The sequence below is a fragment of the Anser brachyrhynchus genome, assembly GCF_964034855.1.
Source record: "Anser brachyrhynchus genome assembly, chromosome: 3".
Classification (NCBI taxonomy): domain Eukaryota; kingdom Metazoa; phylum Chordata; class Aves; order Anseriformes; family Anatidae; genus Anser; species Anser brachyrhynchus.
In genome coordinates, this window is record NC_137696.1 from 100,058,921 (window position 1) to 100,075,711 (window position 16,791).

The window sequence follows — 16,791 nt, forward strand, 5'->3', positions numbered from 1 at the left end:
ACTTAATAAAGAAGACTGTTACATGAACTGAAACTGCATAAGGATTTTTGTAGCTGAAATAGATTTACACTGATGGTCCTGCTATACTGATTTATTGTATTACTTCATATGGTGGACCAGTTCCACTTCTTAAATTTTAATTATAAGCAATACAGAGTGGCTTTTGCTTGTTTCAGATGCTAGAACAAGACATTGCAGGTCGCCAAAGCAGTATAAACACTATGAATGAGAAAGTGAAGAAGTTCATGGAAACAGCAGATCCATCCACTGCATCCTCACTGCAAGCTAAAATGAGTGAACTTGCAGGACGGTTTTCTGCAGCAAGTAAGAAGCATAAAGAAAAGCTTATGAAAATGGAGGAGTTGAAGACTAAAGTGGAGTTATTTGAAGGTCTGACAGAAAAACTTCAGTCGTTCCTAGATGAGAAAAACCAGGCTCTCAGTGAGACTGAGGCTCCGAGAAAGGATGTTAGTGAAGTATCTCAGTATATGCAGGTACTGTACCAGTCCATTTGTATACAACGTGTGTATCTAAGTGATTGAACTATAAATAAGACATGCTTATTTCACAGCTTCAGCTGGTTGTCAAAAATCACATTTAATTTTGAACAGCCAATTGCCGAGTCTAATATGAAGAATATAATTCTGTTATAATTCTGTCTTGCAGGAGGCTAGTGTAGAATTGGCACAACATAAGAAAGATCTGGAAGTTTTGCAGCAGCTTCTCGAAGAACTTTCATTCCACGCTCTTCCTGGGGATAAAGCATTGGTGGTAGAAAAAGTAAATGCTTTGTCAAAAAAATTCAGAGAGGTAGAGGAGACCGTAAAAGAAAAGTAAGTCAAACAATTATTGAAGTGTTTCCACCTCCTAGGCTAATAATACTGTGTGAATGTTATGATAACTGCTATCCACTTGCGTGCTATCTCAAGAGAGTACACTTAACTTCAGAGTAGAGAGGCTTTTTCATTTAAAAAAAGCCCAACTGTTTGGAAATACATCTGTAGCTAGTCTATCTAGCCTGTTTTGCTTTCATCACTTAAGCATTCTTTGTATTTATTTTGCTACTTGTTCTAGTCATGCAATTCCTTGAGTTAGAGTTGATCTGATGGTATTTGAAATACTGTCTTTGCTTTTATTGTACAGGACTGAGTATACTTAGTTCACCAGCCCTACCAACGTATCACTTTAGGTTCAATTCATGTTCAGTTAGAAGATAAGCAAGTTACAAGTGCTCTGACAAGAGTTTGCCTCTCCTTGGTACCGCTGTAACTTTATCATCTCCAGTTAGATGGATAAGCACAAGACAGCTTAGTTTTCTACCTACTTTGTAATCATCTATGCATTTTCTATCAAAATGCCACAAAGACGGATATTTTTTGTTCATACAGAAAACTCACAGATCTGTATCTGTAGTCTTTGAAGCCAGCGTTGAGGCTGTCTCTGAATTCAGGAATGGCATTATTGGATTGATAACATCTATTGGTTTAATTATCAGAAGGAATATTGACATCCAGTGCTGAACTTATTTTGTTTTCAATATTCTAGAGAAGAGGACGTATCATCTTGTCAGAAAGAAATGGATACTTTTGAGCTACTTGTGGAATCTTTAAAGAAATGGATAAAAGAGACAACAGAACGTATTCCAGCAGCACAACCCTCTCTGAATACAGAGGAGTTAAAGAAGCCTTTGGAAGATACCTTGGTAAGACACTGTGATACAAGCGGCTAGACACAGCTAAAGGAAATAGGGCAAAGAACAAACATAAGGCATAGGCAGCCACAGTGATGGGGACTAAGGAGCTTGCAGTCTGCATTTACATTCCCATTTCCTTGGCATGTTTGGATATATGTGGTGGGTTAACCTTAGCTGGCTGCCAAGCACCCACCCAGCCACTCTCTCACTCCCTCCCCTCAGCAGGACAGGGGGAGAAAATACAGGTCTTGGGTTGAGAGAAGGGCAGGGAGATCGCTCACCAATTAGTGTTACAGGCAAAACAGGCTCAACTTGGGAAAGATTAAAAGATTGCTAATTAAAAGCAGTGTAGGATACTGAGAAACAAAAACTAAATTAAAACACTGTCCCTCCATCCCTCCTTTCTTCCCAGGCTCAACTTCAGTCTTTCACTTATGACTATTCTCACTCCCCTGCCCCAAGTGGCACAGGGGTATGGGAAGTAGGGTTGTTCATAACACTTTGTCTGTGCCACTTCTTCCTCTTCACGCTCTTCCCTGGCTCCAGAGTGGGGTCCTTCCCATGGGCTGCAGTTCCTGCCAGAAAACCTGCCCCTGTCTGGTCTCGTCTCCACAGGCCCCAGCTCCTGCCAGGAGCCAGCTCCTGCGTGGGCTCTCCCTTGTCTGCAGCTTCCTTCGGGGCACATCCGACTGTTGTGGCATGGGCTGTACTCTGGATATCTGCACAACGGTTTTTGCCCTTTCTTAAATATGTTATAACTGAGGTGCCATCAGCATCGCTGATGGGCTCAGTCAAGGCCATTTTGGAGCTGGCTGGAACTGGCTGTGTCTGACATGGGAGCAGCCTCTGGTCTGTTCTCCCAGAAAACACCCCAGCAGCTCCCAGCCTACCAAAACTGCCACGTAAACCCAATACAGTACTACCAGGGATTCCCAAGTAACAAGGTTGTTCCGTTCTCAACAGTAAATATTTTAAGTCTGAACTCAGTTTTGTGATGAACAACTGTCGCTTTTTCTTAACCAGAATTTAAAAGATGAATGGACGTTAAAAGCAACTGAAGTGCAGAAAATGAATAGCAGAGGAACGTTGTTGTGTAATCTGATTACTGCTGTGACTTCTCCTGCAAAACTGAGAGCAGTTGCAAAATCAGGTATGCATTCATATAATCAGGTAAATCTAACATCTAAGGAGTTTTTAAAGTCCTTAAATAAATAAATCAATCATGTATTGCGTCCTGTGATTAGGTTTCTGAATATTATGGCACATGAGAAGTCAGTTAGCCATGTCTACTCTGACGATCATTTGTTGTGATTCTCATTTCAGCTATGTCTAACTACATTAATAATTCAGTACAAATTCTTACTGCTTTACATTGCCAAAATAGTGTAAAAGCACTTTGTAAATGATTGACAAGTCCTAAAACCTGTTACTTGTGTCCATAATTCCCAGAGAATGAATAAAATGAACAGTATCACAGTCTTTTTCACCTCATCCCAGGAAACTTCTGATAATGAGAAATTGACTTAATCTGATCGGTGTTCAGTGCTTCGTATACCTGCCAAGTCTGCAAGTAGGACAAATATAAACCCTATTTTTGCAAACACTGATGCACCTGCACATCTTTGCTCACAGAGACACCTTTTTCATGGCTATTCTGTGTGACTTCAAACAAGCACATAATTGCAGAATCACAAAGGTTTTGTTAGAAAGATGATGAGGACATCACTTACCTAAGAAGTTACCTAGACTAACTAGCTCATCCAAATGATGATAGCATAATTAATGCTAGTCAGTATTTTAGTTAAAGTGACATGAAATGGAATCAACTTTGTATCCCAGTATGAATTTCCTGGGCCAAAATGTGCTTCCAGCCTGAAGCTTTGACTGACTTATCTTTACCTATAATCTGATTTTAAAGAAAAACAAATATATTTCCATGATTTTCTGTACTCTAGTGTTTAACCATTCATTTGTTTTACAGAATCTAGTAATTCTGCTAAGTAACATTGAAGCCATAACTTAAAGCATGTGGTACCTGGGGCATTTCGATGGCCATAAGCACATTTTCAGTCAGTTCTTTAATTTATTTCCAGACCTTGTTAGTTCAAGTGCTGGCCTTCAGTGGTCATTTGCAAAGGACAGTGGAAGGATGGGGACTTCCAGAGGATACCTGTCTGGCAAGAGTAGATCACTTTCTTTTTCACATCTCTCGGTAGTAGCTACTTCTGGTTTCATTTGTGTTTGAATTTTAAATAAAAATCTTCAAAAAACATTTTGGAACTTTATATAGGATATTTGTGCACCTGCCTCTGCTCCTTTCTCTACTTCTGTGTGTCCAGGTAAAAAAAAATAATTAAATAAATAGCATGTAAGAGCAGTCACAATCCTCAGACTAGAGTATTCACCCTCCTAGACAAGAGCTGTACTGTGTATCACTTAATCACAGTTTAAAAAAAAAACACAGTCTGGCTAATAAGAGCATGAAGATTTACAAGGCTCTGGTTGGGGGCTGTGACTTCTCTTATCTGTTTATTTTCTCTTGCCATCTTCCAGCTGCCACTAAGGTGGCCCTAACCGTCCAGCTGGTACCGTGGGCTGGATGCACAGCCTTCTCCAAGGCAACCGTTAATCTTTCCCTGTTAACTGCTCACGTGGGAATACGAATGTGCAGGAGAGCGGGAGGTGGTTCTCCTGGCCCTTCTCTGTGCCATGACTCTGTGTCCCAGCTCTGTGCTCTGATGGTGTTTCACAAGGTTCGTGTAGCCCTGAGTCCAGAGGCTTTGAAATGCTGTTTGATTAGTAGGGCTTCTTGGCTGCCTCTGAGAGACAGTGACAGGATTTATGAGTGACAGTAAGGATTCCACATTGCAATCCCTGAAACAGCATGGAACATATTGTCAAGTCTTGCTAATGATGAGATAGGAAGGGGTTTGTCCTGTTGATACCAAGAGTTTTTTTTGGGCAGAGGTGCACTCCTGTTTAAGTGGGTAAAGGTGTCTTAAGCAAGCTGTGTCTTTGGTTGTGTTGTCTGCAATGACCGCTTTGGGTTTCTTTGCTGCTCGGTGTTCAGTGCTTTCCTCTTGGTTTCAGTGTTTGCCACTCTCCAGGGCAATGCCCAGACATGGTTGGGTAAAAATGTTCTCAGTGAGCAGTAGGGAACAGATTGCTTTTTGGGACAAAGAAGTGACATTAGCCATATGGGTATGAGTAGGCCTCACAGCTAGGCCGTAGACCTTTGTCCACTATATTTATTTAGCGTAGTATTGTAAGCCATAAGACTGCTCATGCATCATGCATACTATATGTGCATGTGTTCACCCCCCCACACTCTGCATATGCTATGCATATGTGATCCCACTTACAGTATTAGCTGGCTGGAACAGGTTAAAACATAAAACAACCTCCAAATATATAAAACTATCTAAATAAAATGTTTGTTTTTACGTGGTTAGCATGCACATTTTTCTTTAATGTTATAATGAGAACTATTCATCGTGTTGTTTCGAAGAGGAAGTGTAATGCTGGTGTTTTGGTGGGAAAAGGCCCAGCTAAGCATGTGACTTAGTCTTTCTTGGGCTGTAGGTGGCACAGTGTTAAATGGTGAAGGAGGAGCTCCAGGAACTCAGGATTTTCTGAAAAATAAAGGTGAGTAATCACTAAGTAAAAAATTCAGGATGTGATAAAGAAATGTGCTTATGAACTACTGTTAAATATGTTGATATTTTTAAATGCTGTATACAGATCTGATTGCAACAATCTTTACTAGACAGATTTCATGTCACTGTTGCATCAGGAAACTATGCTGACTATTATGATATTAAAATCAACTGTAAAAATATCTGCCTTCAGTATGTCCTTTGAAAACAGATCAAATCTTTGCTTTCTGAACAATATGTACTTCTATAAACATATATAGAGAGGGCTATTCTAATATGACATACGGATTTTGAGAAAATTATTGAAGTTTATGTGATTTGAAACTTTTTAATACCAACCAACATATACAACATGAACAGACACGTATGTATACGTAATGCAAAGACACACGTTTTACATACATTTGTATCGCTGTATGTGACCAGTTCCTTTTCAGAAAAAAAGGACCTTATGTAGGCACTCATATATGCTTAGGGATAGCCATGTACTATTTTTCAAGTCTGCAGTGTTCCTTCTTCTAAATTACAGCCTGCTTAGTACACTGACTGCCTCCTCAGCTCTCTCGCTGATAACACACCTTTATAATGGTACTTGACTGTGAGCAAGATTCTGCTGCAGTAAGGTTAGGCAGTCAAACTAGTAACTGTTAAGAAATAATTAATAATAATATACAATAATAGAAATAATAATAACAAGTTAAGAAATAATTCTTAATGGGTTCAGCAGCTTCTCGTTTGGGGAACTATTAGCCTTGGTAACTTGAAGTACTGTTTAGAATTTCTTGAAGTCTAAGTATTGTTTGAAGTATATGTAATCTCTAATGTAGTCTTTGTTCATCTTTCCTTTTACAGAACTGACAGCTGTTCAACAAGCCATGTCTGATGTAAATCATAGTTATGAAGATTTGGGAGTTTTACTGAAGGAAAAGATTTCAGAACTAGAAAGTATGCTTTCAAAAATGCAAAATATTCAGGAAGAATCAACCTCAATGATGCAGTGGTTACAAAAAATGGACAAAACTGCATCAGATTGGGAAGCTGCTCCAACTGATAGTGAAGCTGTTAAAGCTCAAGTTGAGCAACATAAGGTACTTCATGTCTTCAGAAAAAAAAAAATACTCTATTGCAACTATTGAGGAAATTCTATCTGAACAATCGATGTCTCAGCATAGCTTAATGTTGCAGAGAGTATTTAAATGATCCAGTAAACATGCCAGTCAGGCTTAGAGCAAATCTGGCAAACTGTGTCAGTGCAGTAAAAGGAGCACTGGGTCAGAGAGAATGAATTTTGCATGTCAAAAAATAATAATTCTGATGGCCAATTTAAATAGGTAAGAGTATATTGATTGCGCAGTCTACTTTTTTGATATCTTTAGTTGTTTAAACCTATTTACTGGATTGCTCATAAGATCTGTACAGCTGTATCTATCCAAAAGCTGTTTCTGCAGCTGCTGGTTCACTGACGCTCCACAGACCTTCCCAGCTCTGCAGCTGCAGAGGCTTACGTCTGTTCCAAGGCAGTGTTTCTCTTCAGCAGCCATGTCATGCTTGTTAAGTCATATAGCTGGACAAACGTCTCCTCCCTTCTTTTTAATTGATATGAGAAAATCACTGAATCAGGAGTAAGCTTCTGTCCTGCTTAAGCGTTGAGGAGATATGTTACTCACAATGAAGGACAACATTTACACATATAAAGGTTTATATGTAAAGTGAAATGTAATGGGTAGCTAAGCTATTGAAGAGAAAATTCTTTCCTTGTCTGTGACTGGGGATAAACAAGGGCAGAATTTGATCCTGCTGAAGTACTTTTTTTTTTTTTCTCTACACATTTTGGGGTTCACCCTTAAAAATTAAACACCCTCTGACTTTCCTTAAGTTTGACTTTCCTCAGACTCGGTTAATATTCAGTCACAGAACTCAGACTATATGTGGAAAACCCTTCTTCCTTCATTTGTAACAAAGACTGTTCAAAGCTAACAAGACCATCTTACTCTCAGTGTAATAACAGAAGAGTGTTCCTAGCCAGTTGGAGAACTGAGTGATTACTCAAGCAAGAGTCATCCTTTTGATGCAATTGGACCTTTTACTAAAAGTTCTAAGCCAAGCACAGATATGTTCAGTGCTTATTTTAGTGTAGTGTTGTTTTTTTGGAGGGTAGTTACAATGAAACTCCTCAGTGCAAATTCTGTGACTTCAGAATGTTGATATAAGAAACCTTTCCTGGGCATAAGACTGTCCACTTCCATCTGTAAGAGCTGTGTGAAGTGTTCTCAAGGAGCTGCTTGGGCATCTTAATCCCCTGAGCTTAAGTCTGCACTTAAGCTATGGTGCTCTCTAAATGGCTGTTCTAGATTATCTACAAGAAGCAGTCAGTCTGTGACAGCAGAACTTTCAACAAGGTAAATGAGTCCACACAGAGCTCTTATATATTGTTGCTTAGTCGGGTAATTTCTGCTTTGAACCTTACTGTGCACTAGTCAGTTGGCCTTATGTACAAGAACAGATTCCAGGTATATGCAAGTAGGATGAGATTTAGTGGATCCTATTTATCTGAATTATTCTAATCCTTTCGTTTGTTCAAATTAAACAGTAATTGTTAATATTAATGTCGTTTACATAGATGAGGTCACTTCTTCCAAAAAAATATGACCAGCCAATACATGCCATTAGAAAGGGTTTTGAGGCTCAGCAGAAAAGCAGTATATAAGTGCTAGATATTTATGGTTTACTTTCATGCTTGGTATCTCAGAATTATGGACTTCAAAAATACTTTGCAGTTTATCTTTAGTGTTACATTTATTTTTATTTTACCATTTGATTTTACAGCTATTTGAAACTGAATTAAAGCAAAGTGCGAATAAAGTGCAGGAACTAAAGGACAAAGTGACAGAGCTGTTGGAGAAGAACCCCGACTCTCCCGAGGCACCCAAATGGAGACAAACATTGGATAAAATAGGTATTTCAGTAAAGCTGTATTATAACTCAGACTGATTTAGAAGTTGTTTTATTATATGGATCTGGAGTAATTCCACTGAAGTTGGTGGACGTTGAATTTATATCCATGCAATTAAGAGAGGCTATAGCTTGGCTGCATGTTTTAGAGGGCTTTACCTTTTTCAGACAGTGTGTGGCTAAGACTTGAGAGGTCAGCTATTGCTCCAGATACATATGTTGTTGTTCTTACAAAAAGTGCTACAAACAAATTAAGTTAATACTATTTTCATATAAAGAACACTTTGAGTTGTTGGTAATGCCTTTCCCATGCACTAGGGGCTTTTGTCATTTTGTGGTTTTGATGGCTTTCTGCCATTTTCTAAAGCTGACTTCATAAATTTTGCCGTAAAAAATTGGAAATTGCCATGCTTGTACAATAGATTTTGAGATAATGCGGTGTGTAATTGTTGCAAGCTTTTAAAAACTCTTCTTAGGTTTGTCATATTTTAAATAAATCATAGGTCAGTCAGTGTTTCATACTAATAGGCATACACCAATAATAATAATAGCTGCACCAATAATAATTGTGAAGGTAAATCCGTCTTTTTTAAAAGTGTACTTCCAAAAGTTTAGGTAGCAGGTAGCAGTTCAGGTAGCACGTTTCTTCTCAAAGAAAATGTGAGTAGTGCTGAAAGAGAATTAATTCAGAATGAACAGGAATCAAAGACGGTGGAGTGGCACAAGAAAATGAAAAAACAGACATAAAATTCAAGGACAGGGAGCATTAGCAAACCACCAGAGCTGAGTCACCAAGCACTGACAGTATCACAGAGGGAAGAGGGAACTTAAAAGACCATGAGACTCAGCGGCTGCCTTGAAAGCCACTTGCTACAAGTGGAAGAGATCATAGTTCAGCCTAGGTGAACCTAAGTTCACACAGCACTTTTGAAATACCCGTGTAAAGAAGTATCCTCATTGCCTGTCGTAAGTACCTGGTTCTGAAGTCTAAATAAATCAGTTAATCTCCACAGGCTCCTAATACAGACATTTGAAAGAGGTGTGCTCCTTCAGGAGGCATTTCAGAGCAGAAACCTAAATTATGGCTTAGATTCACCCTTGGAAAGGTATCTGTTTGTGTCCACTTACTAAAAACGAAGGCTAGACGACCTAAGTCAGGCACCTAATGTATAAGTGAGTACAGCCCTTCAGCTTTTATGTCATTTGGAATCAAAGCCTAAATGTGGTGGTATTTCACCTAGTAATATTCTAATCTAATTTTATTGCATGTTGTATATTCATTGTTCTAAAAATGCTGCATGTGGCAGTGCTAAACTGCAGACCCTTATCCAAGTGTATATGGATCTGCCTGTTAAAAGATCTATTTGCCGAGTCACTGCAACAAGGCATCTGGAGTTAATCAGCAAGAAGCCTTCTTAGAGTGCTCTGTTTACATTTCGTATATAGTCTGCTGTCTGACAGCCCATCTGCTAGAGCATGCATGCAATATGTTAACATTATCATTGTTAGATTCCAAGTGGAAAGAGCTCAATCAAGTTACATCTGAGAGACAACAAAAACTGGAAGAGTCTTCAAATTACCTGACCCAGTTCCAGACAGCAGAAGCTCAGCTAAAGCACTGGCTTGTAGAAAAGGAGCTAATGGTCAGTGTGTTGGGACCCCTGTCAATCGATCCAAATATGCTGAATACTCAAAAGCAACAGGTTCAGGTGAGTAAGGACTGCCAACATGCATTAATGATTTAAGATTTTGTTGTTGGTGGTGGTTGGTTGGTTGGTTTGTGCATTTTTTGTTGTTGTTGTTTTTTGCTATTGGAAAGTAGTATTTTGCATTTAGAGTACAGCCCAGTCAATAGAAGCTATGTTATTTGTGTATCAGCAAATATCAGCTTAAGTTATAGTTGACTACAGCAATTAGAAGAAAAAATTACCATGAGAATGGAGATCAGAACAGCTAAAGAAAAAATGTTCAGGACTTACCCTTGAGGAGATACTGATCCTCAGATGTATTTTTTGTTTTAACTGTCCTGCGATTTCTCTGTAGTCTAATGAAAGCAGTCCTTTGAAGTTTTATTAATTTGAGTGTGTATATGTAACATTTTGCGGTCAGTTCTCATATACAGTCTACGCTGTAGTTTTTTGAGATTTTGTTCACTTGACGGTGCCAATAGCTAATAAAAATAAGAAAGCAAGTGAAATGTAGTATTGAGTATGTATGGAGCCAAGAGAATGAAGGATAGATGAAAAATGTAAAGAAAAAGTGAAGTGTTTGCCTACAGAAACACAGCAAACCACAGACAAAAGAAACGAAAGTTGAATCAGACAAAGTTGAAGAAACTATAAATTTTAATTGCGAACGTTTCTATTGCTGCCAGTTAATTTGAACTGTGACAAGAAATAACATTCTTATTTTGAAAAAGTAGTATTAAAGCTGGTGTATCCATATTGATTAAAATAAAGTGTTTAAAACGTGAACTGTTTTCTAACACTATGTGAAAATGACTTAAAATTGGTTTGTAAATGTTTCAGAAATGTAGACAGCTGGCATAAGACCATCATGTATCACTTAGCAGTCCTTAGAAGTTGAACCTCATTGACTTAAAAAGAAAGGGTTTGGAACGCTCTGTAAAGTAAAACCATGATATTTGTCCCTTTTTTTACAGGCACGTTTGACTTATTGTCAAAAAATAAAGTACTGAGAATCAGTGATATAAACTGTAAAGGTCTTACAGTATACATTCTGTCATTTTGTGAATCATCCAAATATTCTCTGTGCTGTAATAATACATTGCAATATTATGTCACTATACACCTTCTTTGAAGTCCTATTTTAAGACAAGTATCAAAACTGTCTAGGAAAGAAGACACTGCTTGAAACTAAATAGTGATTATTTTACTTGGTACAGTTACTTAATTGCTGTAATATTAACAAAATTCATTGTTTACTTGTGTCCACTGTTTGAATTTCCATTAGATGATCTGTAAACTAACTTTTTTTGTTGTTGTTCTTTGATGTAAACGCTCAGAGACAACACTCAATTTATGTGCAGAAGATGCAATTATTTCACTGGCTTTTTAAACCCAGAGATGGATTACTCAGTAAGGGAGCTTAGCTACACCAAATTCTACATAGTTCTTGTCAGAAGCATTTTGCTTCCTTTTTCATGAGGTGAATGCTTCTTACAATTTTCTTTCTTCCCAGATTCTGCTCAAAGAATTTGACACCAGAAAGCCACAGTACGAGCAGTTAACTATGGCTGGTGAAGGGATCCTGAAGAGACCTGGTGAACATCCTCCCTCTCATGAGACTGTGAAAGAGCAACTGGCAGCTGTGGCACAAAAATGGGACAACCTAACTGGCCAGCTGAGTAACAGATGTGACCGAATTGACCAAGCCATTGTGAAAAGCACAGAGTACCAAAGCCTACTCAGAAGTCTGTCTGACAAGCTAAGTGCCTTGGATAGCAAACTGAGCAGCAGCCTGGCTGTGAGCACACAACCTGATGCTGTGAAACAACAACTGGAAATTGCTAAAGAAATGAAGGAGGAAATAGAACGGGAAATGAAGAATATAAATGCAGCTCAAGCTCTTTGTGAAGAGCTGTCAACACTGGTTGGAGAAGAGTATTTGAAAGCAGAACTTACGAGACAGTTAGATGGCATCCTAAAATCGTTTAAGGATATTGAGCAAAAATCAGGTTAGTATTTATTTAAAAAGAAATAGCAATAAAGGCATAAAATTAAGCATCATTTTCACATTTGTCTTTACAGTCAGTAGTGATATGTTGAGTAAGCTGAGCCTAATGCCAGCTCTTTATTCAGTCCAAACCCTAACCAATTGCACATTAGAATTTAGGAGAGAGTCGCCGTACCTTGAAAAGGCAAAAACAATACTTATATCTCTAGTGAGTAGTCTGGAAGAGAATTTGAAACACGATAAAAGTGCTGATCTTCTCATCTCTGCCTTCAGGTGCATCCTTACTGAATTTGGATACCAAAACAGAGGATGCTGTTCATTGAACTACTTAACTGCGTAGATGCAGAGAGGGAGATAAAATTGTAACTTTTAGGCATGCGCCAGTGATTGGCTTGGCAAAAAGTAGTGGTAATATACAACTGTGGTATAAAAGTGATATACAACTGCCTATGAGAAGACTGAGCTGGTAGTGTGCCGCCTTTCCTATCCTGTGAACAACAGAGCTCAGCAAATAATGCAGTGCAAGCACTATCATACATTTTTCTTCCTAACAGCCTCAGTTTTAGCTTGTTCATTTCCTCTGGTCACAAGGAACTTCAAACGATCTCCCTAAAAACATGTACCGCCTGCAGGCTGAGTTAGACCCTGCTGGGCTAGATTACTTGATATTCTCTGCTTATACTTCATAATACCATTAAACATGACTGTGTGCTTTTTACCCCCCAAATCTGCCTGAGTGGGATTCGTGTAGACACAAACTGGCTGAGCTCAGCTGCTTTGGTTCATGTCCAAATGCCTTCGCTGCTCTGCTGTGGTGCAGATACAAGACTATACCTTGCAAGAAGCTTGGTTGTCGGCAAGTTAAGCGCTACATACTAAGCACCTGCTTTCCTCACATTGAAGATCATTCATAATAAAATCAATATTACTGTTTTTTCACTGAATACTAGGAGATTCTGATAATAAGCTTCTGTGCTATCTTCTCTTCTCTGTAGATAACCATGTTCAGCAGCTTCAGTCAGCTTATGCCACTTCTCATCAGTTCCAGCAAATGTCTAAGGACTTCCAGGCCTGGCTAGACAAAAAGAAAGAAGAGCTGAACCAGGCTCGTCCTATATCAGCCAAACTTGATACCTTGCAGTCCCTAATTGAAGAACAGAAAGATTTTAAGAAGACTCTGACCAACGAAATCGGTTCGTACGAAAAAATTGTTGCAGAAGGAGAAAGCATCTTGCAGAAGACTCAAGGAGCTGACAAAGCAGCATTACAGTCCCAAATTGCCACACTCAGAAGTAACTGGGATGAAATGGATAAGCAGGTAAAAGAAAGGCAAGATAAATTAACAGACTGTCTGGAGAAAGCCCTCAAATACAAGCAGCATGTAGAAAATTTGCAGCCATGGATAGAGAAATGCCAAAGCAACCTGTCTGAATTAAAAGTTGGCATAAACCCTGCAGAAATAGAGAATTCTGTTGGTCAGGTGAGGGCCTGGCAGAAGGACCTGGATAAACACCATGGGATGGTGGAGCTATTAAATAACACTGCTGAAAGTTTGCTCAGTGCAAGTGAAACAGATAAAGAAATTGTTAGAGAAGAAACTAAGGCACTGAATCAGAAAGTGAATATGGTCACAGAACAATTGCATAAGAAGAGAGAGTGCTTGGAAAATATGGCACAAAGGCTGAAAGAGTTTCAGGAATCATCCAAGGAAACAGAAAAACAGCTTAAAAGTGCCAAAGAGCATCTGGAAGCTCATGATTCACTTGGACCTCAGTCATTCAGTAACAAACACCTGACAATGATGCAGGCCCAGCAGAAAGCTTTACAGACTTTAAAGCCTCATGTTGATTTAGTAAAAAAACTTGCCCAAGACCTGGTGGTAGAAGCTTCTGATTCAGCTGGTGTTTCTGACCTTTTGCTCCAAGCTGAATCTTTGGAGCAGGAATACAGTGCAGTGAACCAGCAGGTTGAAGATAGGTGCTCGTTCTTGGAGACAAAACTTCAGGGAATTGGCCATTTCCAAAACAGCATCAGAGAGATGTTCTCTCAATTTGCAGAGTTTGATGATGAACTTGATAGCATGGCTCCAGTGGGGAGAGATCTCGTTGTACTGCAATCACAGAGAGAGGATATAAAATGTTTCCTGAAAAAACTGGAAGATCTTATAATGAATAATGAAAATGCTAATAAAAACTGTAAAATGATGCTAGCCACAGAAGCTGAAGCTTCTCCTGATCTTGTTGGTATAAAACGGGACTTGGAAGCATTAAATAAACAGTGCAACAAGCTCCTAGACAGAGCAAAAGCCAGGGAAGATCAAGTGGAAGGTACAATTAGCCGTGTTGAGGAGTTTTACAGTAAGTTAAAAGAATTTTCCAGTCTGCTTGGGAGAGCTGAAGAGCACGAAGAATCACAAGGTCCTGTTGGAATGGAAACAGAAACCATCAATCAGCAGCTGGATACGTTCAAGGTAGGAAGGTTTCTTTCTTACTGCTATCATGTTTTACCACAATGCAATTCTTTATTCAATATCAGTGTGAAAATGGTAAAATCATTTGAGACCTTGGACAAGTCTTTCACATCAGTCAGTTCTACCTGTACGCCTTTTGTCTATTTTAAATGGGATATCTTCTCTTGCTCCAGAGCTTTCCTCTGCTATTGATTGCTAGACATTGGTGTCTTTGCAACCCAATTTTTGCAGTCCCTTTAACCCAGGTCTCCCTCTCTTCCTAATCTTTCTTCTTGTGCAATCCATCTGCCTTACCTGTTTTTGAGAACTCCAAATTGTTTCTATTCCGCTGTCCATGTATCACACAAACTTCCTCTTCTGTGTGGTGTGAGTTTTAGGCTCTGGTGTTCACATACCACACTTCACTTCACTTATCTGAATAGCTTTTATTTTTTTTTTCCACACGGGTATAGGCAGCAGTGTTTGTAGGTTTAACACCTTAGCACTGTCCAGTTTTACCTCACCAAATCCCATCCTTACCTAGAAATATACTGATAAGAAGAATTCAGGTTAAATGAAACTCCTTTTACAGAAGGAGTTTATTGTAGCATCCTTATCCAAAATGCACTTGGGAGCTTCTGTGCGTAGCTTTTTTAATATGCCAGTTGGCAACTGTTGTCCAGCTCAGAAAAATGCATCGCGGCGATAATGGGTGTAAAGTGTAATGGTGCTTTAGTGCTGAAATGAAGTGCAGATCTTTGCAGATTTTAGGCTACAAGAAACGAATTTGCAGTGCTCACTGAGAAGATTTATAAATTACACAGGCGTAAGCAGTACTTGAAAAAGCTCATAGATCTCCCACTGGCTGTATAGTAGCACTCAGTGTCATGTGCCGCTTTGGAGTCATGCCAATCTAATATTCATTCAAATGTTTGTGTGACTTGTAAATTAGTACGCAATTAATCCTAAAACAAGCCTCCACAACGTGATTTGATAAACCATGCTGGTGAAGAGAGAGCCTTGGAGAAAAGGTAATGACATGCTTGGCCCAACAGAGGGTGCCTTCTGCTTGTTTAGACTAAACCATATTGGAGAGGCAAAGCGAAAACTAAAGGTTCAATCTGGGAGTTTCAGCTGAAAGTTCCTATCGGTTGAAATGACCTTTTAGAGTGCGTAGAGACAGAAATCTGGAACAAATGGTTACATTTTTAAGAGATTCCATTAGATTGTGACTGTTAAATTCGTATGCCAACCTATCGCAATCTAAAAGGGAAACAAATGGCTTATCTTTGTATATGGTTAGTAAAACACTTGGGAAATTGGAAAATAACATAGTCAGTGCAGTTTCCTATGCATTGTCTTGGTGTTGTACTTTGTAAGGTCAATGGAAAAGATGTACAGCGGTTGCAAAATTCAGGAGTGAGATCCTTGTCTGGCCTGTGGAGGAAAAGTGTCCCTGTAAACAAAGAGCTTGTATGGTAAAAAGACCAAAAAAAATGAAGAGGGAAAAGGAAAGCAGCGATAGCAGAGTGTTTATATGAGTGCTCCAGGATTGTATTTATATTAGATATTTGTAAGCTTAGAAGTGTACTTTGTTTGAAACAACTATTTCAGGCCATGTCGTTGTTTCTGAGTGAAAACACAATGCCATTAAACAGGAGGTAAACAAGATGAAGAGGTGAAGGGGTTGTTCAAAGAAGGAAAGAGCAAGTGCGGTAATAAAAAGCAGAGCGTTTTACGAGTGGAAATAGGGAGAACAGAATAGGGAGTGTTACTGGGTGAGGGTAGGTACCAAAGGCATGCTGAGAGGAGGAGCGTGGGGTCAGTGATCCCTCTCCTAATCTGTGAGCGCTAGTGGCATGCATGGCAGCAAAATGACAGGAGGTGTTGCACCTCTTCATACCCCTTGTCCTTCCAGAGAGCAGTTTTACCCGAGGCAGCAAACTGTAGGCTCCCATCAGTCTTGCTCCACTCGTGGTGCTCTTGCTCACAGGTTTGCGCACGTAGGCAGACACACAACCTGAAAATGTGGCTCTGGCCACGAAACCCCAGTCTAGCTCCTTATGTCTTTAGCTCCTGTGGTCAAGTACAAGCAACTTCTGTTCCTCAGGAGTAAAGCAAAATGCTCTTCGGTAGATAGATTTATTCACATGATGTCTTCAGTCTCTTCAGGGAAGGATCTTGTGTAATGGGCCAGAGGTGGTTTTTGTGGTTTGACTAGTTTTTATGTATAAGAGTAGAGCTTTGTGCGTCTTCTTGGCATGACATTAAAATGCATAGTTATTTAAAAAAAATAAACAGACTTTGAGTAGTATTTTATATAAATATTGTTACGTACACACATC

The 16,791-nt window shown here is 39.1% G+C and overlaps 1 protein-coding gene across 31 annotated transcripts in view; it reads left to right on the forward strand.

Annotated features, from left to right (window-relative positions):
* The window catches only part of DST (dystonin), a 306,416-nt gene that overhangs the window by 214,890 nt on the left and 74,735 nt on the right, over positions 1-16,791 (forward strand). For all 31 annotated transcript variants that reach the window (XM_080584837.1, XM_080584827.1, XM_080584857.1 and 28 more), the window contains 10 exons: positions 177-494; positions 667-833; positions 1,546-1,702; positions 2,717-2,843; positions 5,276-5,338; positions 6,202-6,437; positions 8,176-8,305; positions 9,811-10,010; positions 11,503-11,998; positions 12,993-14,467. In XM_080584837.1, the coding sequence (XP_080440963.1) occupies positions 177-494; positions 667-833; positions 1,546-1,702; positions 2,717-2,843; positions 5,276-5,338; positions 6,202-6,437; positions 8,176-8,305; positions 9,811-10,010; positions 11,503-11,998; positions 12,993-14,467 (3,369 nt within the window). The remainder of the gene's footprint in view (positions 1-176; positions 495-666; positions 834-1,545; positions 1,703-2,716; positions 2,844-5,275; positions 5,339-6,201; positions 6,438-8,175; positions 8,306-9,810; positions 10,011-11,502; positions 11,999-12,992; positions 14,468-16,791) is intronic.